At 44.6% G+C, this 20,796-nt stretch overlaps 1 protein-coding gene across 2 annotated transcripts in view; it reads left to right on the forward strand.

Annotated features, from left to right (window-relative positions):
* Nucleotides 1-3,178: 3,178 nt before the first annotated feature.
* The window catches only part of MAP3K3 (mitogen-activated protein kinase kinase kinase 3), a 34,422-nt gene continuing 16,804 nt past the window's right edge, over nt 3,179-20,796 (forward strand). For both annotated transcript variants that reach the window (XR_012052106.1, XM_030256489.4), the window contains exons 1-7: nt 3,179-3,500; nt 9,802-9,923; nt 10,333-10,422; nt 13,184-13,224; nt 16,166-16,265; nt 16,871-16,984; nt 19,910-20,030. Coding sequence is in view for 1 of the 2 variants with exons in the window: in XM_030256489.4 (XP_030112349.1) it covers nt 3,497-3,500; nt 9,802-9,923; nt 10,333-10,422; nt 13,184-13,224; nt 16,166-16,265; nt 16,871-16,984; nt 19,910-20,030 (592 nt within the window). In the remaining variant the exon portion in view is untranslated. The remainder of the gene's footprint in view (nt 3,501-9,801; nt 9,924-10,332; nt 10,423-13,183; nt 13,225-16,165; nt 16,266-16,870; nt 16,985-19,909; nt 20,031-20,796) is intronic.

Consider the following 20,796-nt stretch of genomic DNA (forward strand, 5'->3'; position numbering starts at 1 on the left):
TCCCTGGCAGTGTCCCAGGCCAGGCTGGACAGGGCTTGGAGCAACCTGGGGACAGTGAAAGATGTCCCTGCCATGGCAGCGGGTGGCATGGATGGGCTTTAAGGTCCTTCCAACCCAAATCATTGAAGGATTCTCCAGTTCTGTTTACAGAGTTTCTCCTCCTTGCTCCCTTCTGTGGCTGTGGAGTCCAAGAAGTAGAATAAGGAAGTTTTGGCATGGGACAAGCAGGCTCAGCCTGGAGCCTGCTCAGCTCCCCAGGAAGGATGTGTCTACCTAAACAAGAAGGGAAGCAGGAAGGAAAGAAGAAATAGCACATCTGATAGCAAGGAAAAGGGGCTTTTTGAGTCAGGTATGCTTCAGAAAATGCCCCAAAAGTCTCCTCCAGATTTCCTGTGTAACTTCTAACAAGTCGCTGACTTTCTGTACAATGCCCTTAAGTCCCTAAAATAGGGATTGCACTTCCTTTTCTTAGTTGATGCTGCGTGACAGCATTAAACTATTAGGCCTTAGAAAGTTCCTTTAAAACAAATGGGCTGACTGGGAACACAGGAGCTCCTGGAGAGTCTCTGTGAATATCTTTACTGATGGTTTTATATTAAATGGCATCAGACAACCTGAATAAATTCAAGAATTAAGTGTGTTCTGCAGGTGCTGTTTACAGGAGTGAAGCTTCTCTGCTGAAAGCTGCAGCTTTGAAAGGATGTGGACAATTCGGTGACAAACCACAGAATATCAGCTAGTGTAAAACAAACAGCCTGATCCTCATCAGGAATTGCAATGGCAGGACAAGAAGAACTGGGTTCAGGCTGATAGAGAGAAGGATTCAATGGGATATTTCCTCTCCGTGGGGGTGGGCAGGCCCTGGCACAGTTGCCCAGAGCAGCCCCTGGATCCCTGGCAGTGTCCCAGGCCAGGCTGGATGGGGCTTGGAGCAGCCTGGGACAGTGGAAGGTGTCCCTGCCATGCCAGGGTGGCACTGGGGGGTCTTTAAGGCCCCTTCCAACCCAAACCCTTCTGGGGTTCTGTGATTATGCACAAAACCAGTACAGTATTAAGTACACAGTAAAAGTCAGAAAGTAATTATTTTTTTTCTCAAGTTACACAAAAAAGGGGCACTTATTCTGGTAGAAAGTTGGATTCCAGTTCAGGAAAGATTTAGCAGCTTGGTGAGGGGAAAAAAAAGGTGTGAGGGTCTGTAGTGGTCCAAAAAAGTCCTGATGACCCTTGCATGTAGATAGTGACGCGAGAATGTCTGTAAAATGGGGAAACCACAAATCGAGAGATAAAACTGTTAGTTTACACACTAGACTTGACAGGTGGGTGAAGTGATGAGCTGTTAAGGACAAATCATTCTATTTTCAATTTGGTAAAAGATGTGGGGAAGCTTCAGTGAAATCTAGATGCCCTGGGCAGTTTGAGGTGGGAAGAGCAAGTTCCACCAGGGTGTGTGTCTTCTCCCATCTGCCAGGAGCTTCTGGCTGCTGTCACAAGCTGCCACTTGCCACTCTACTATCTTTTGGACTTGGGGAAAGCAAATTTCTGCACAAAGGACATGGAATCATTCTCATTTAGCAGGCCAAGCTAGGCAAAAATAGCAAATGGTGAGGTGATGGACTGGTTTAAAATCAGGGCTGGCGCAGTGGGGAATTAATACTAAATTTCTGCCTCCTGGGGCATGGGTGGGCTCTTTCCTCTCTTAGAAAAGCCTTTTTATAATGATCCTGCCTCGAAGAGCCAGCATTAAAACAAATTTGGTGATGAACAAAAGTGGGAGGCTTCAGTAATATGAGAGAACTGGACTATGTTGGAGATTGGATGACTGAAGAGTGAGAAATAGAGACGAGATTAAATGTGGCAGCAGAGAGTGCAAGGATGTGAATTTAGGGACAAGGAGAAGACTGTGGAGGATACCAAGAGTATTTTATTGGAAATTAGTAAGGAAAGGAAACTGAGATGGTTGATAAAAGATAGTGATAAGCCATCATGAAGCTGTGAAACAGCATGTCAAAAAGTGGTTCCAAGATCAATAATGATGCTGTCAAATGAGAGAGAAATTCAAACTGGAACAGGGACAAAAAGCTACCAGCTTGATACCACAAATACAAGACTTGTATTAAGAAGGGAAAGTAGCTGGGTCTGTGGATCCCTTTTCCTCTTTCCGTGTCTACCTGGTATGATACTCTAAGAGCTTTTTATTACTTCGACAGTTAAAATAAATAAAAATTTTAAATTACATTATATTACAGATAATGTTGTCATGTTTTGACTAAGTCCCAAATTTCTCCTGATGTGTAGGTTCAGATTCCTGCACTTGTTCACACTTTGGAGCAATTTCCCTTTCCAGTCTAGTTTTCTTCTCCAGGTTCCGTGACCCCTTTGACATTGCTGCTGTGCTGTTTGTGAGCAGAGCCCTGCCAGGCATTTGGCAGATTGAGAAGCAGCAGCTGAAACATCTGCTCCAGGTGGGTTCCCAGCAGCAGGGCAGCCCTGACCACAACAGGGAATCGGGCTGGGCTTCTTTTCAAAACAACAAACCCCTTCTGCTGTTCCTTTGGTGGGAAGGACACTGTGAAAATTCCATCCTGCAGGTGGGACAGACACAAGCTGGGAGGGGGCAGGCTGGGGGTTGCTTGAAAAGATTTGATTCATTTAAACACAGCCTGTGGCAGAGGGGAGAACGAAATGATCTTTAAGGTCCCTTCCAAGCCAAAACATTCAGGATTCAGAGAATTCCTGGCTTAGGCTACATGATGACAGCACACTGTGCTGTGTGAAGTTACCCAGCAGTTGCATCAGATGCAGTCCAGGATGATTTTTTAATTATGATTTATTAGTTAATTTTAAGGACCATTTATTCTCATTAGCCCTGCGGCCTGGTTGGCAGAGGTGTTTTAGTGCAGGTGCAGCACGGGCAGAACAAAATTCCATTTTTATTTTCGGGCCTGGTGGGCGGGGCCGCGCCGCCGTCCGTCACTGTGACTGACAGCCGTGTGGGGGCGTGGTCTCGGATGCCCCGCCCCCTGACGGCCGGGGGGCGTGGCTCCACCGCGGCGCCCCGGATCCCCGTGATTGACAGCCGGCTCCGCGGGGAGGCGGGGCGGGCGGCGCGGCTGCTCGCGCGCCCATTGGCCAGCAGCGCCGTCGGGCGGGCGCCGCGTCGGCGCTGATTGGCGGAGGGCGGCGGGTGCCGCTGTGATTGGCAGGAGGCGGCGGGTGCGCGGCGGCCGCCGAGCGGTTTGTTTTGCGGGCGGCGGCGGCGCGGCCGGCCCGCACGGACCGGGCACCGGGCCGCACCGGGCACCGGGCCGCACCGGGCACCGGGCCGCACCGGCAGCGCCCGCCCGCCGCTCCCGGAGCGCGGCAGCAGGCGGCGGCGCGGGGCCTGGGAATGTGGCGGCGGCTGTGAGCCCTCCCCTCGGCCCGGCCGCCATGGAGCCGCGGCGGTGACAGCGCCGTTCCGCAGCGCCCGCCGCGAGCGGGGCCGCCGCCCGCGGACATGGGTGAGCAGCGGCGGAGAAGCCCCGGGGGCCGGGGCCGCGTCATGGGCCGGGGCCGCTGCGGGCGGGAAGGGGCGCGGGGCTCGGTCGGGCCCCGCTCCGGGCGCCGGGCTCGGGGCGCCGCCGGAGCTGCCGGGGCCGCCGCGGGGGAGCGGTGCATTTGCTAGGATTTGGCTAAAATGGCAAAAGTCGGGTTTAGCCGAAGGTGCGGTGCCCCGCTGAGCGCGGGGCTCTCCGCTCCCGACGCGGCTCTTGCGGGACGGGAGTTGTTGTGCTCAAACCGAATTGGAGACATTTCCAGTGTTAAGTGCAGCTTGGGAGTCCATCACAAAAGATTTGCCTTTATGGAGCTCCCCCCGAGTTCTCATTTGCCATTCTTAGCCCAGACAGCCACATGTAAAAACAAGCAAAGGAATTGGAAGAACTCTTTTTCAAGAGGATAACGTTCTTATGAGGAGCTGCCATGACTGAATTTGATTGAGTAAAATCAATTTGGATTTGGAGTGTATGTCCTGTATAAAGAACTGCTTATTGAGGGGGTCTTGTGCTTCCTAATTTCTTCTTCAGCTTAAAGAGAGGTGCTAGAATTAAACTTTTGATTGCTCTAAACCAGAACTTACTTATACTTGCTTATTGGCAAGGAAATTCCTGCTTTTCTAAGTTGGGAGTTTCATGGTTTCATGGGCTACAACTTAAACGTTTCTTCCCAACAATCAAGTTTAGTTTTCTAAGACTCTCCTTCATTTAGTCTGTATGCATAATTAGCTTTTATACTTTAAATTCAAAAAGCATTGCAAATGTTATTCTACAACTACTTCAATATCTCTTTACTCTGTTTTGATTTGGTAAATACAACAAATTCATGCAAATCCATCACTAGATTTCTCTGCTACAAAGAAGAATAGTGTAATGCACTCTGTTTAGAGCAGCAGGGTTCTTCTATACTTAAAATGGTTTAGAAGTAGGAACTTGGATTTCCATGAAAGTGTCTTCCAATAGCAGTTGGACCTGTGTTTGTAAACATGTGAGGGCAGAATGAAAAAACACAATTTCATGGACCATTCCACCATAGCATTGTGTGTATCATGGCAGAGCTGCAGGCAAATTTTCCCTAAATTCATTCAGCTGCTGTGATCAAATAATGTGATTAATAACGGATAGTGGGCTGTATATCACACTCTGATTTTCTTTAATCAGGTGTTCCATAACCCACCTGAAGGACGCGTGGGGTGATTAGTGGCAGAGTTTGCAGGAGCTCCAGTGGTTCAGCCAGGGCTCACCTGGATCAGTTCCTGGGGTTTGTTTCCCTCTGGATGCTCCTTGGCAGGCTGGAGAAGGGGGATCTGCGGCCCTGAGCTGTGCGGGTTTGGGGGCGCAGGCCCTGCTCCCTGCAGCCTTCCCTGCTCCGCTGGCTTTTCCTGCCTGTGTCACTTCCTTCCCTTGGCTCACCCAGCGACAGCGCGGAGGGAGCGTGGCTGAGCCCGTGGGCAGGACCGCCTCAAACCCCACAGCCCAGGACAGCCTCAAACCCTCAAACCCCACAGCCCAGGACCGCCTCAAACCCTCAAACCCCACAGCCCAGGACCGCCTCAAACCCTCAAACCCTACAGCCCAGGACAGCCTCAAACCCCACAGCCCAGGACTGCCTCAAACCCTCAAACCCCACAGCCCAGGACCGCCTCAAACTCTCAAACCCCACAGCCCAGGACCGCCTCAAACCCTCAAACCCCACAGCCCAGGACTGCCTCAAACCCTCAAACCCCACAGCCCAGGACCGCCTCAAACCCTACAGCCCAGGACAGCCTCAAACCCCACAGCCCAGGACAGCCTCAAACCCCACAGCCCAGGCCTTCCCCCTGACTTGTGAATGGGAACAGGGGCCCTGAATGCATCCTGCGAGGATAAGCCTCGTAGAGCTCTCTGATTTTTCCTCTCACTCTACAAACCAGGTCCTTTGGGATTTCCTAAAGCTTGCACACAGCAGCATTTTGGTACCATAAAACTGCCCACGGCAAAGGACTCAAAAGGAAACTCTTCAAGGCTTTTTTGAGGCCTTTAACATAGACACAATTTGTCTAAAATTTCCTCATTGTTCCTGGATCTGCCAATCACTTGCCCAAACCAGCTTTGCTGTTGTGGTCGTAGATAACAAATACACAGATGTGGTCACTTTCTCTTTTACACCAAAGTGGCATCGTGTATCCCACTGTGACACCATATAAAACATGATCCAGATAAGGGGGGTTCAGACATATGCAGATACTTTTGCTCTTCTAACTTTGTGATATTTTTTTTTCCTTTTTTTAAACTGTTTCCATTTCTGACTTGTTCAGACCTGTGTAACAAACCACGGATTGGTTGAAGTAAATGCTTTGTGGAGAGGAACAACTTTCTCTGTGAGCAGCAGTTCGCTTTTATCGAAGTTATAAAAATCCTTGAGTGTAGTTTTTAAAACATGAAAAGCATTTCCTGGACAACATCTTTCCCGCACAAAGCAGAACTGTGTTTCCCAGACCGACTGGAGACCAGGCAAAACAGGGTCTCTCAGTACTCCAAAAATTGCTTCATTTTCATTTGTAGCAGCTTCTGCATTGTGCAATTAATGTAATGCTGCTCCATGTGCTGCTCCAAGTCTGTCTATGGGAATCCTCTGTTGGGATGGAACTAGAGAAGTACTCATACTTCGCAGCATTGAATCCATCACACTGCTGTCCTCACCAGATACAATTTTTCCCTACGCAAGCTCAGATCAGTGTTTGACTTTATCCTTTTAAGAGATAAATATTCTGTCATGTCCTACCTCATCAACATAGGGGTGAATTACAGGATGTATGGTTTAGTAGTAGGGAACCAATAGCTTAGTGTAAAACTACTAAAAAAGTTATAGTAAGATTCAAACTCACCTGAAGTTGTTCCATCCCCTTTGTTAGAACATTGACTGTTCCCATATTATGAAGATAAATAATATTTTGGTGTTAGAATGCCAGCAGTGAGTAAGATACAGACCTTGCAGGGCACTAACTGGGGTAGAACACCTGCAGCCAGCCATTGCAACCATTGATCTTTGTTTTCCAGTAATGATACTGTTTAGTGGAGAATTCTTCTTCCCAGACATATTCTTTGATGGACTTCATTTCTTGTCATCAGCCCTCAGTTATACACTGCTTTCTTAGCTCCTTTGCTTCTTGCCCAAAGGAGCTCTGCCAAGACAAGCTCTTCTTCATCCTCCTGGTATCTGGCCAAACCCCAACTGCACCGTAGTGGAAAACTTGTAGCCCAGCTCTTCCCTGAGTGTTTTGGGTGGTAGGAAGGTCGGTGATGTTCCAGGCCATAGGCTGTAGTATTTTCTTGTGCATGGTTTCAGCCTTTGTCAGGTGACTCCAAGGCTGCTCCTAATACCATCAAAATGAAAGAATACCAGTAAATTGGAGACACTCCAGTAAAGGTAAAAGGTTAAATGTTCAACTGTAAAGTTGGAAACTTAAAAAAAAAAAGAAAGGAAAAAGTTGTGCCATTGCCCACCTGGAACTTTAGCTTCATTCACAGCTGTTTCTTCAGATTTTCATCCCACAAGGGGTTACTTAGTGCTGAGATAGATCCCAGCACTTATTTCCTTTGGCTGATGTGCTTCTCAAAAAGCAGCTTCTTGCTTTGGTTGTGTTACTTACACCACTTGCTTCTTTCACATGCAGTTGGAATGTCAAGGAGTGCTCTCCCTTCTCTGCTGCCACAATGTGGTTATTGTCTCATTTGGCTTGTCTTGGACAGCAGAGATTTGGTGGGTTTTGATTTGGATTTTTTTATATTCTCTGCTCTGCGTTCCTTTTTTAAGTTTTTTTTTCTGTAATTAACACCTTCTGCAAATGCATTGGGAGATTTCTTTTCCTTCCCTTTCATGATCTGGTCTAGGCTTGATGTTTCTGGTGTAACATTCTGGAGTCCACAGTGGATGTATCTGAGATGTTGGGTGCTCTCAAGACCAAGTTAGGACTCGCCTTCCAGTGCCTGAAGAGAGCCTGCAAGAAGGGTAGAGAGAGACTTTACAAGGGCCTGAGTGGACAGGGCACAGGGAATGGCTTCCCATTGCCAGAAGGCAGGGATAGATGGGATCTTGGGAAGAAGTTCCTCCCTGGGAGGGTGGGCAGGCCCTGGCACAGGTGCCCAGAGCAGCTGTGGTTGCCCCTGGACTCCTGGCAGTGTCCCAGGCCAGGCTGGACAGGGCTTGGAGCAGCCTGGGACAGTGGAAGGTGTCCCTGGATGAGCTTTCAGGTCCCTTCCAACCCAAACCATTTTGGGATCTTGTGAAAGCTAAAACAGACCTGGGTACAAACCATTGGTTTTAGCAAAGATAATCCTAATGTGACTTCTGTTCTGACTGGGCCTTCTTCAGATGTTTCCTCCTTACAAAAGGTGTATTTTTCCCATTCTGCTTTTAACTTGTAGCAGGATCCGCTCCCTGCGTGCTCTACAAGCTGTATGTGTCCCACATCTGTCATCTTTAAGCATTGCGAAAATCTAGTTTGTTATTCAGACATTGATTAATTATGAAGCCAGCCTTCTGCATAAAACATAAGCTAACTGCTTTGGAAAGACTCGTGAACAAATACACAACACGAAATTGCAGAAACAAATAGTCCCACTGAGTCCCTTTTACAGAGAAGTACCAATTGTTGTTCAGCAGCTGTTCCCAGGACAACTCTTCCAAAAGCAAGTGATTACCCATCAAACCATTGCCATGAATCAGGGATGAGTGTGTAGCCAGGGTGGATTCTTAAAATTAAGTTTCAGTTATTTACAAATCAGCTTCAAAAATGCTCATTTCAATTCAAACGTCTCAAAGTAACATAGTGAGGGACGAAAGGAGGAGCTGTGCAGGAGGCACTGCACATCTGATACACCATCGTGGGAGTAGGGCTGGGAGAACCTCATCTGGCTCACATCACTTCCAGAAGTCCCAATTATCAAAAAAAAAAAAAACCAGCTTTTCTTTCAAAACTAGGGTTCAGGTCCTCCCAAACTCTTTTAGAAAGGCCAGGTTCTCCTGGGCATGTCCAGAGCTGATCAAATCATTGCTTCAAATTCCATGCCTAAGTAATGCCTTAATACCAGGAACGATTTAACTGGGTGTATTGTTTGCCAGGGAAACAACACTTTATTCCTAAAACCTTTATGAGTCTTGATATGTGAGACAGCAGCGGGGCAATCCAGAGGGCTGGAGTGTGCCAGGAGCAGGGACAGCATGAGGTGCTGCTTTGTTAGCTGTGGCACAGTGCCTGGCAGCCAAGTGCCCAGTGCAGTCCCATTTTGGACAGAACTCACTTGGCAGCTTCCTTTACCTTTTGCAGTATCAAGGAGTTTAGGGTCATTACGCATGCTCAAGGAAAGGATTCATTTCCATAGCTTTTAGACCTTCATGTGCCATCCATCATGGCCCAGCTCCTGTGCATTTCTCTCCTTTTACATCTTTGTTTTTTTCTCTAAGCACAAAGTTCTGCTAAGTATTGCTTCTCAAAGCGAACAGGCAATGGGAGGGACTACTTTAAATTGGTTACATCAGGAATCCTCAGAAAGTAATTCTTAGTGGAACATACAAGAGAAAAATCAATGTGTGTTTTTATGTAGCTGCAAGGCAAGAAACCTTGAATTGAACCTGCTGCGTTGTACTTTGCCAGCAGTGTTCCTTGTGCTGATCTTGAAATCTCATAAAATGGTTTGAATTTTATTCCATCAGCTTGTTCTGAGGGAAGAGAGGAACGTGTTGGGGCAATCAGTGCAAGTGGATTTGTGTTCACAGATACTCCAAGATGAATCTTTGTCCAGATTTTCATTTCTCTTTCTACTGGCCGTGGTTTGTTCCACTAGCAGGCAAGAATTCAGAGTTAGCAGGATATAAAGTGGGAGAGAACAGACTTTTACCAGGTTTTCCTTGGCAGAAGCACATCAGTTTGCCCTTCCTAAATGACCTGTGATGGTCTAGCAAATCTGTCCAGGTTTTATTGTTTGTTGTGAAGACATTTGAACAGAATTAGGGGCTGGGGGTATTCATTCTCATCTGTACTCTGGCCAGATCCTTCTATGGTATTGGATGAGTGAGTTAACATTTATCTGTCAATTTATTATGTCATGATATTCAGTTAAGTTTGAACTTTCTTATGACTAAATTAAATCACAGTGTATTTGCAAAGGTCCTAAAAAGGATTGTTGGTCTGTGAGCCAGCAGAAAACCGGTGTAGAAGTGTCAGAGGTGCAGAAATGGCTGGTGCTCACTCAGACAACTTACTCCTGAAATTCTTGTGAATCACAGATGAACAAGAGGCTTTGAAGTCCATCATGAAGGACCTGGTGGCACTCCAGATGGGCAGGCGTCACCGGCTGCCCGGGTATGACACCATGAAGAACAAAGACACTGCTCACTCCAACAGACAGGTAATGGGGCAGGTAGTGATACTTGAACTGGGGACCGGGGCAGAAGGGGCAGAGCAGGAGGATCTGACTGGCTCACAGCCTTGCCTCTGTCTTATGCTTCAAACAGCCAAAGCATCAGATGGGAAGTAGCTCCTTGATCCTGCTCAGGCTGTGGCAAATATGGTAGCTTTTCTCCTTCTTAGATTTTTATATAAGATTAATGAATACCGTATCATATAAACTGTATATGTTATATCTGCTATACATTTATGTAGTTTAATAAAATATTTAGTATATATTACATTATACATGTATGTATACTGCATTTTTTATGGGGTTTGGTCTGCCCAGCTGAAAAATTTAGCAAGTAGCTTTCTGATTTCACAGTCATATTTCCATTTTTTAAAGTTACTTTATTCTTCTTTTAAAGAAAAAACACAATGCCAGCAGTCCCCCCCTCTTGGGCAGCCCTGCAATAATGAACCAGTGTGCCTCTGCAGTGGAAGAAAAAAAAATCCCGGTAAGAAAACTGACTTCATTTCCATATTAGCCATTATAAATTAGGAGTATGTCTTCAAGTTGTGTGCAGTGACTTTATGGAAGTCCTTTAAGCAGGTGGGAGGCGGGGGAAGCTTTTCTTCCCTGACTCTGTCCTGGTGTGGCAGTGTGTGCACTTTTATTGTGGGGTCAGGACTAGGGGGAAAGGCCTTCAGCTGCAGGAGGGCAGGGCTGGATAGGAACTGGGAAGAAATGCTTCCCTGGGAGGGTGGCAGGCCCTGGCACAGGTGCCCAGAGCAGCTGTGGCTGCCCCTGGATCCCTGACAGTGCCCAAGGCCAGGCTGGACAGTGGGAGGTGTCCCTGCCATGGCAGGGTGGCACTGGCTGGCATTTGAGGTCTCTCTCAACACAAACCAGTCTGTGACTCCCGAGGTGAGGAGTGGTGAGTCAATGCTTTGAGGTCTTGTTGGGTTCATTCCACTTTTCTCCAGACTTTTTCATGGAGAAAACGATGATGTTGACATTCTGGTAAGAAGGAAGGACAGAATAATGCAGCTTTGTCTGGAGATGCTGAATGTCATTTAAATGAAATGCTCAAAGCAAAAGCAACAATTTTAGTCAAAAACTGTTTGTCCATTACTGTCATTCAAAATTAAATCAAGTTACTGGCAGCAAGACTGGCATGAACAGAAGTTTCCTATGTCAGTAAAATAATTCTTCTCAGTTTGATTTCTGTTACAGGTTTAAGCTTTTTGGAGCAGGCTTTGAAGTTCATGTCTGTCTTCCTTATGCTTTGCCTGCTCATAATCTACTTGTTCAACTGGATCGGGGATTTTCTTGAATGTGTTGGACAAATCCATAGATGGAGTAGTACAAAATCCTTTCCAAATCACTTTGAAACAGAAATCCAGAGATACCTTAAATCAAAATCTGTAATTGTGATTTTTGATACCACATCTCAGAGCTGGAACACTGAAGTGCTAAACTTGGATTTGCCTTTTTGATATCTCTGAGGACAGTTTATGCGAATTGCTTTAAGGAGTGATGGGTTCACTGCTTTCAAGGGAAACTGAAAACACTGGATACATAGCTCCTCTGGGCTTTCTCTGGAATAGGAACACCCAAATCACTCTGATCACTCTGACCACCTTTTCTTAGATCTTTGATAAGTAGACATGAATGGGCAGTGTCAGGTCCTTTTGGAAAAGTGAAGCGATAAATGCCAAATTCCATCCCATTTTTCCTTTACTCCAAATTACAGGTTTCAAAGCAAGCAATGGAGTTAAGAAAAAGGTTAGAGTTTTTTTGAGTACCAGCAAGTTACAGAGAGGCTTCCAAAGAGCTCTGGGGATCCTTTAGTGTTGTCTAATTTCAGCTGGTGAGAGCTATGTCACTTAGCTGCTCCAGGGCCTAAATCACGTCAGAAATTTAATCTGAAAAATGGTGTGAATTCCGTTTCATCCAAACTGTCCTGTTTAGTTCCTTTAGTCCAGACTACTTAAAGTAGTATAATGTTAAAACAAAACCAGAGCCTTACTTTCCTGAAAATCCTGCTCTAAAGCAATCGTTCCTTCAAGCAATGTCTAAGAACAACTTTCTGATCAGGAGCTGGCTGGTAGACATCCTTTATAGGATGTTATTCCTGTGCTGTTTGCTGCATTGTTCCTTCACTGATCAATTCAAATGGGTTCTCTAGAATTTGTTTCATTTTGGAGTAGTTCTAGACTAAGTTCTTTCTCTTCCCACTCTAAAAAAACACTCTTTAAAGTTATGTGTGAGTGATGCACCTGCGCTGGTCGTTGCTGGGTTTGGGAAGGTCATTTTCCCTGGTCCATGCTGCAGGAATTCCGTGTGCTCCCAGGGACTCCGTGGGTCCTTTTGAACTGCATTCTTGACCACTGGGCCTGCCAGAAACTTCCTCCAGCTAAAGAGCATTTCCTGGCCACGTTTTTTTTTGAGTTCCTAGATGTATGATTGCCTATTGTCTGAGGCTTTCACAGATGGCTTAATCTATTCCAATCACATAAATTGTGCAGCAGAAATGGTGGAGTCTTATCAGAGTAGATTTTTCCCTTTTATTTTTATCTTTCTGACCTAAATTGGGATTTGAACTTCAATGTCCAGAGTTGAAAGTTCAGCTTGTTGACTCTTGCATGCCACCCAGCATCTTCTGAGTTTGCAGTGACTGCACAGGTTGCACAGTTGGTGCTTTTAACTATCAGATGGTGGTGATGACCCCTTTGCTGAAACCTTAGAACGACATAGAATCAACCTGTTTGTAGCTCCGAGTTTCAGGGGTTGCATTTTTGCAAAAGCAGAGATTTAGTCTATGTCTTAAGAATAAAGAATAATAAATAGGAATAAAAATTCAAAAGTAGGAGTAGGGATAAAAATTGTAGCACATTCACTCTCTGTTTTCTGCCATGCATGCTTTGAGCATGCTTAAAGAAAATTGCCTTCAGCTTAATAAGCAGGTAGGAATGAATTTCACATTTTTCCCATGCAGTGTTAAAGATTAATTTTTTTTAGTTTTTTTCAATGTCCTCTGTTTAAGTGTCAGTTTACAAAAATCACAGCTTAGTTTTTACCCTTTCCTTCTCTTCCTCCCTCAGCAGTTTCTCCATTCCTCACGTGTTGTGTCCATGTATCACCCACTTGTTTCCACAGTCTGCTTCAGCTTCTGTGGAGAAAGTTAAAATACTAAAATCATAATATGGCATTTGTGTGCTGTTGTGTGTGCCAGAGTTTGATTGTGAGCTCACCTTTTGTTCTTCCTCCTGCAGAATGATGTCAGGATAAAGTTTGAGCATAATGGGGAGAGACGGTAAGTTGGCCTTCACTGCTTTGAGTCTTTGCTTAGGAGAGTAATTTAGTCATCAGTAATTTAGCTTAAATATTTTGTTGGCCTTGCTTTCCTTTTTCCTGAATGGAAATCACACAGTGAAGGCAATAGCAAACAGCTCACACACAGCTTGGTTATTTTTAGGGATCAGTGTGTCATAAAGAACTGATTTATTTCCATAACATTTATGTGTAAGTGAACTGCAGCATTTTTAAAAGCTGTCCAGCCTGAAATAAGTTCACCCTGAAAGTCTTATTTCAGATATGTTCCCATTTTGTCTCATTTAACTGAAACCAAATGAAGCTGATCAAATCAGCGTCATTCTTTTCTAGTTTCTCATTTCCTGATGCCCTGTCACTATCACTGCCCTGCTGTGATTGAGCAATATATACAGCAAAGGAAGATTTTTTTTTCCATTGGTGTAAAAGCTTCTTTTTTATTTCCTCTGATATTTGGGTTTGAGAGACATTCTTTTACAAGAAAAAAACCTGAAATAACTGAAATAGCAGTTTTGCTTTTTACAGCATTGCTTACAATGGATAAAAATGCTGAAATATTTCAAAGGAGGTCTCAGAAAGCCTCATATTTGCTATCAATTCAAGAGGAACTCTTGAAACATTTAATGACTTGTGGCTGTGTGAACAAGAAGGCTCCAGGCTTGTCTGTGGTCTCTGGGTCTGCTCTCACTGAGGGAAAACATGATCTTAATGCTGGGTTGTAGTGTCCATATTTTGGAAGATATTAACTGGGCTGTAAGTGTGAATGTATGTGCCATCTTCACAGCCATCTTGTGGGAATCCTTTGGGTTCTCCCCAGCCAGGCAGTACTTCCAACACGAAGTGGTTGGCAATTTCAAGATAAAATGCAAATTTAATATCAGTGGCACAGGAGGACAAGTTGTCTGTAGTGATCCTCACAGCCTGTTCTAGCAGAGGTTACTGGCCGAATTGTTGAAGCTCCTCCTTTGTCAGATTTTGGGATTTCTGTTAGGAAAGCAGAGCTGTTCTTTGTTGGCAAAGTAGGCTGTGGAGAATAATTTCTACTCTTCCTCAAAACTTGAACTGTTTCTTTCACTGAAATCCTATGTGATGAATTCTGTCAGTGACTTCTTGTGCTGTGGGAGAAATTTTCCAGGTGATCATCACTGGGATTTGCTTCCTCCTTTGTCAGCCAGGTCTGCTCAGCACTCTTCTGTGTCAGGGGCTTTGTGGGGACAACAGCAGAGCCACAGTGGGACATGTCACAATTACTTGTCACACTGTGTCACTACAGGCTTATCATCTTGCCTGTCTGCAAGGGGGACAGAAGGGTTTTCTCCTGTTTTTTGGTTGGTTTTTTTTTTTCCTAAAATGAAAAGGTTGATTGTATGTCAGTCTAATTATGCAGTTGTGCTCGCCTGAATTCCCTGCTCCCAGCACAGTGTGCAGTTCCAGACAGGGAGCTTGCACCAGAATGTCAGTGTGTGTGCTTGGTTTCACTGGAGCTGCCAGATCTAACCACAAATATTTAAGGTGGTCAGGCAGGAATGGGCTCCTTAAGCCCTGTAGTCCACGATTTTGTGCTAGAGGAGTGCACAGAGTTTTTAAACTAATAAAATTTGTGGCACCAGAGAACAGCTCTGCTTTTGAAAGCATTGAGTGTAGAAAGAGAGCCTTTATGAGGGACTGAGAGCCACATGGCGTTTGTGTGGTGCCAGAGTACTGTGATTTCATGTATGGGTTTCTTAGGAATATGTAGAAAATGTTATTGTGGGCTGCTTTTTAACAAGGACAATTATTTCCAAACAGCTGAATGTTGTAGGTCTGGTAGCAGGATAACCCTTCATGGGAAGGGCTGAGGAAGCCAGCTAACACAAGGGTAGTTTAAAACAAAAGCTGCATCTCTTGAAAGGATAGCCAGGGCTGATGAAGCTGTGTGGATGGATGGCTGGGAAGCTAAGCCTTCTCTCCAAAGCACGGGTTCATCACAGCGCCATAGAATCCAGGATGATTTGGGTTGGAAGGGACACCAAAGACCCAGTGCCACCCCTGCCATGGCAGGGACACCTTCAAACCCTGTCCAGCCTGGCCTGGGACACTGCCAGGGACCCAGGGGCAGGCACACTTCTATCTATGGCCCCTGCAGAAAGCCCCTGTCCCTCCCTTTCCCCACAAACTCCTGTGAGATAATTCAGGGTCTCACTGAATTGCCTCTGTGAGCAAGAACAGGTCTTGAGTTTCTGTGGTCCACTCAGTAACCTGGAAGTGCAAACAGTCCTCTGATCATCTGTAGTGTGCTGATGTAGAAAAAGAAATAGGAGGGAGATAAATATAAAAAACATGAAAGCTTTTTCATTGGAACAGATTTTTTTCCTGAAAGTTAACTAGCAGAAATTGCATCGGAAAGAACACTAATCTTCCAACTGAGGACAAAAAGTATAGCCAGGTATTATAATAGTTCATGTGTGAAGAGGATCTTGGATTGTTTAGCCTGGAGAAGAGTAGACTCGGGGGAGACCTTGTTGTATCCTGTTATTTCTGCCTCGTGACAACTTTGTTAATTGGTGCTCACAATCCAGCTCTTTGTGGCGATATCTCATCTGTGCCAGAGCAGGTGGTATTTTTTAAGCCAAGGTGCACAGGGCATTTGTATCCTGTTATGTGAAAGACATTTATTCAAAAAAGAATTATTTTCTGCCCAGGGATAAAGGGATTCTATTTGAAATCTCCAGCTGAATATTGCATTTTGACAAACTGTATGGAAATGAGGCAGAGATCAATACTCCCTTATTGAAATAATGCATATAAATTTAAATGCAAGGTTCACTACTTGCTTGCAGATGAAAGGAGACCATTCAAATGTGGTTTTAATGGTTCAGACGTGTGATTTGATTGCATTATCGAGTGTATCTCTGAACTGAGTCCCTGACTCTCTTTCCTCCCAGGATTATCCCGTTTGTCCGTCCCGTGCGCTACGAAGATGTGCAGCAGAAAGTGAAAACTGCCTTTGGGCAGCCCCTGGACCTCCACTACATGAACAACGAGGTACTGAGCTGTCAGTGCGTCAGTGCTCTTTGCATGACTCCTCCTTTCCCCATCACAAAATTCTCTACCCAGAAATTTAATTTTCGGGTCTTTATTTAATACAAACCGTTGTTGAATCCCTGATCCAAAGGCAAATGTGCTGATCCTGATAAGGCAGCTCACTCATGTGTGTGGTACAGACATCAGCATCTTGTTGCCTTGTTCTGCTGTTGCTTAGGACACTCTCTTTCTATGTGAAACCCTATTTTCACGTGATCATTAGTTCTGGATTAATAAGTATTCTGAGACCATTTTCTCATCAGAGAGTCAGGGGCTAACAATTCCCTGTTCTTTGCAAACAGCAAATGCAGGTGGGTTGTGCTTTAGAGGAGTTTGCATTAGGGCCAGCCATTTCTCTTACATGGGAGGAAAACCTCATTAAAAAGGACAGTAAGACGGTATTGGAATTAAAATTTGTAGAACTGAGCAATCAGAATCTTGTATTACAGTCTGATATTTTTCTAATATTTGTTTAAATACCCATTGTATTTAAACAACACATTGTAGAAGTAGACTTTTTTTTTCTGTCTTTTCTAATGATTTTATTCCATGCTCTTGATTTGCAGCTGTCTATTCCTTTGAAAAACCAAGATGACCTGGATAAAGCTGTGGATCTCTTAGACAGGAGCTCGAATGTGAAAAGCCTGAGGATACTATTGCTATCCCAGGACAGAAACCATGTAGGTAACAACTTCTGGGACTGCACCAAAATCAAGGGGTTTACCCTTAAGACTTAATGCATGATGGCAGCATTAACTGAGTGCAACAGGGATTATAAAATCACTCTTGCCAGGCACAAATGCATGTGTTGATCCTCTTTGCATTGGCTCAGCTATAGGTGTCTCTTTGTGTTGGGTTTTTTCCCTGACTTCAGCAGCTGTTTGGGAGCTAAAACATTGCAGCTTTTTAAGCTGTCATGTGAAGGCCACTTTATATCAAATACCCAGTGGCTGTAGGCAGAAAACACTCGAAGAGTTTGGTTTGCAGAGAAGTTTTATTAGCTTTGATTAATAGCACAGTGTTGAAAATGTGTGGAATCATTTTGCCTTTAGATTACAGTTATCCTTGAAGAAAAGTCTCTATCACTTTTCTCCCTGGGTGAGAAGTCTGGGGACAGCTTCCAGTGATTTTTCAGCTCTGTAGCCCTAATGCAGAGTCCAGCCTGACTCTGGAAACAGAGTTGGCTTTGCTAATAGAGGTGAATTCAGACCCAATGTGAACTGGGATCTCTCTTGGTTCACTCTCCTCTACCACAGGGGGCTGTGGCAGTGAGTGTCAATGTAGTTTGCTTTTTCAGCAGACACGATCATAAGATGAGAAATAAATCTTTAAGTCAAGCTCCCAAAGATGCCCATTTTAGACAATGAATGAACTACAAGATGAAGAAGGCAAAAGGAGTCAGAATTTTCCCTTATTCCTGATCTGTGACTGGAAAACACAGTTCACTCAACCAATATCTATTTTTTTTTCTTCAGAAATAATGTCATGCAGCTTTTCAAACCAAAAACCTCAACAGCTTAGATACTTGATTTGCAAATTACCACATTCTCCTGAAGAGTGTGACACAAAAAGCTGCTCTGTTGATAGTGTCTTGTCAATCTGGAATGTTTATCCCTATTCAAGTTCTGCAGGCTGGAGCTCAACTCTTGACATAATCTCACCTGTAATTCTTGGCACTGTCATGATAACTTAAATGTACTTCTCGCTATTTTTTAATTTGATAATCCATGGTAATGGAAATACAAATAGCTTCAGGAGTGTTAACAGCCCTTTCCCAATGACTGGGAAGGTGTAGGAGAGGATGACGCTGTTCCTTGTCCTGTGCCCTTTCCCTTAGCAATTGCTGCTGCCTGTTCTCTAGACAACGCTTGGCAAGAAGGTCTTTGGTCTGACCTGATGCAGTCAGACCAAAGTTCTGTGTTGTCAGGAAACATTCTGTGAGAAGTAGCCCAAATTTTGGCACAGCACAGTCAGACAATCTCTTTCCAGGCCTCTGTTTGTGTCAGTGCCTGCAGGCTGCAGCCATATGTCTCATGATGCCATCTAACCTTGCATAACCAGAAAACACTTGGTAAATCTCACCGTGCGGCAGCCAGCAGCCACTGCTGATGTCCTTTTATTAGCTGTTTTTTCCTCTTTTACTCAAAGCAGAAACAAACAGCCTTCACTAAGTGCCGCTGTTTCCCCCCCTCTCCTCCAACTTCCTCTGCTGCTCCGAGTTGCCTGGCAGGAGAGCCCTCCATGGGATAAAGCCCACAGGCCTGAAGGAGGTTTCTTGGCTGCATGATCTCATCCCACTGAGGGAGTGGGAAGCATGATTTTTCCTAAAGTATAGGATGCAGATTTTCTTTTGGTCATGCTCTTCTTTTTCTGGGGATGGAAAGGTGACTTTGGCACAAATATGTACAGAAAGCAAATGAACTTTATAGCAGTAGCTGGGTCCCTTGTACCAGGAGCCAGTGTCTGTGAGCAGCACTCAGATTAATTTTCTTGTGCCTCTTTCTGCGACTCATTTCTTTTCTCAGTCAGTTCACCCTGTTGCCAGTCTTTTCTTTGTGATTAGAAACTAGTGGGGAGAGCTGGAGCACCTGTGGTACCAAAGCCAGACTGTCCATCAGCAGGGTGACCTCTGCCATGGACCTGCCCATGGTGGAGTTCATGTGACTTCAATCAGGCTCTTTCCTTACTCCTTTCAAGTGCACGTACTCATTAAATGTACATCCATCCCGTGCTTTAATATTGAGTTGAAGTATTTGAATTGTTGCACCTCGTTCACCTGTCATGGTTCAAATAATTTTCAGAAGTGAGAATTTATTTCCTTGAGGTGTCTTTGGTTGTGTTCTTTTCAAGTAAGATAAATTCTGTACCTCAAGAGGAAGGGAATATTACACCTTCTTGTAAAAGTAGGTGTGTTGGATCAAGGTTAAAATTGAAAGTGTCTGCAGGTATTGAGCCCCTGCTTTAACACATGATTTCATTGGCTTGGGGGAGGTTCCATGTGTCTCATTCCTCTTCCTGCTTTGAATGAGATGAGGGCTCTGTGGAAAAGTTTCTTTAATTAAATAATATCTATGTAAGTTCAGGGGAAGGATGAATAAATTCATCTTGGCATCTCCAGACTGTTGGGGCAATTAAACTCTCCAGAATTTGTTTTTACTTAGTCTGAGTTATGAATTTACTTTTTAAAGGCTGTTGGGGAGTCAGGTTGCTTCTGAAACAGTGCAAGATTCAGAATTTATCTCTGCTGGCCAAGGTGGCTGATGGAAATTGTAGGTGCTTCTGTGTTCTGGTCTCAGAGGGTGCCGGGAGCCCCTCATGTTTCACAGTACCTGGTGGTGTCAGACGCTCAGACTTGCAAATCATGCACTTGAGTTGAGCTGCACTTGTTCTAGTTCTCTGACTCCTGTTTTACACCGTAATTGTAGACCTGGCTCTTTTGCTGTCTTTTGGTTTGTGTTTTCTGAATTAATAAGATTTCAGGCTCTAGAACTGTTGCTCAGCTTTTTCTTGGTACTAAGCATAATATTTTTTGAAACTGTGGCCAGAATGCTTGAGCTCCTTCATCTCACTTTATTTTGCTTTATTCTGTTCATTTTACCCAACAGACCAGTTCTTCACCCCATTCTGGACTGCCTAAGCAAGTCAGGATTAAAACTTCCCAGTCTGTAGGGGATGTGAGCACACCCTATCAGCAGCCAGAACCCAGAAGCAGGCATCTGTCTGTCAGTGAGTATTTTTGCCACTTCTACATGTTTTTTTTGTTGAAATGTAGCTTTTGGGCACTAGTGTTTATGGCACAGCATTTAGGAGAGCCATGAGAAATTGAAAGGTTATTCTGGGACAAGGCAGTTCATTTTCAAAAGCTCTTAATATGTTTACAGTAGAATGTTTCAAAGTTCCTTGCTAAGTTGTGGAACAGCTGAGGAGCTGCTAAAAGGGATGTCCTAAAGCCAGAGCCATTGTGGTTAGGAATTTGGAAAGCTGATGTGAGCCTATGAAGCTTTTTATTTAGATTGGCAATTTCAGTTCATGTAACCTAGATTTGATTTTTTTTATGTTGGGCTTTGGAATCTGTCCTGTCTCCTGTAATCAGGCATTTTGCTAGGAATTACTATTGCCTATCCAGCTAGTGTCCTACATTCTGAGTTGCCTCAACTTTCACTTCTAGAATTATCAAGTGAGTAGAGCACAAGACAAAATCAGAGGTACACAAAACGTAATTATAAAAATCAGAGTAATCCGTGTACCTTTGTCTTATTTCTTTGGGTTTCTGTTATCTAAGTGAACTCCTATCTGGGGGAAGTGTTCATGTAAGACTTCTGTAGTTTTTATGACAGTTTTTATGACAGCTATTTTGGGTCTTGTCAGAGCTAATGCCTGAGGACAAGTGATGCAAGTCACACAGAGCAGTACCAGGAGATGGGAATGTCAGAGTTGTTCTGTTTGCAAGTTCTTCACTGTAGCAAAGGAGTGCTATAGTTTCATTAACTCT

The sequence above is a fragment of the Taeniopygia guttata genome, chromosome 27 (genome assembly GCF_048771995.1).
Source record: "Taeniopygia guttata chromosome 27, bTaeGut7.mat, whole genome shotgun sequence".
NCBI lineage: Eukaryota > Metazoa > Chordata > Aves > Passeriformes > Estrildidae > Taeniopygia > Taeniopygia guttata.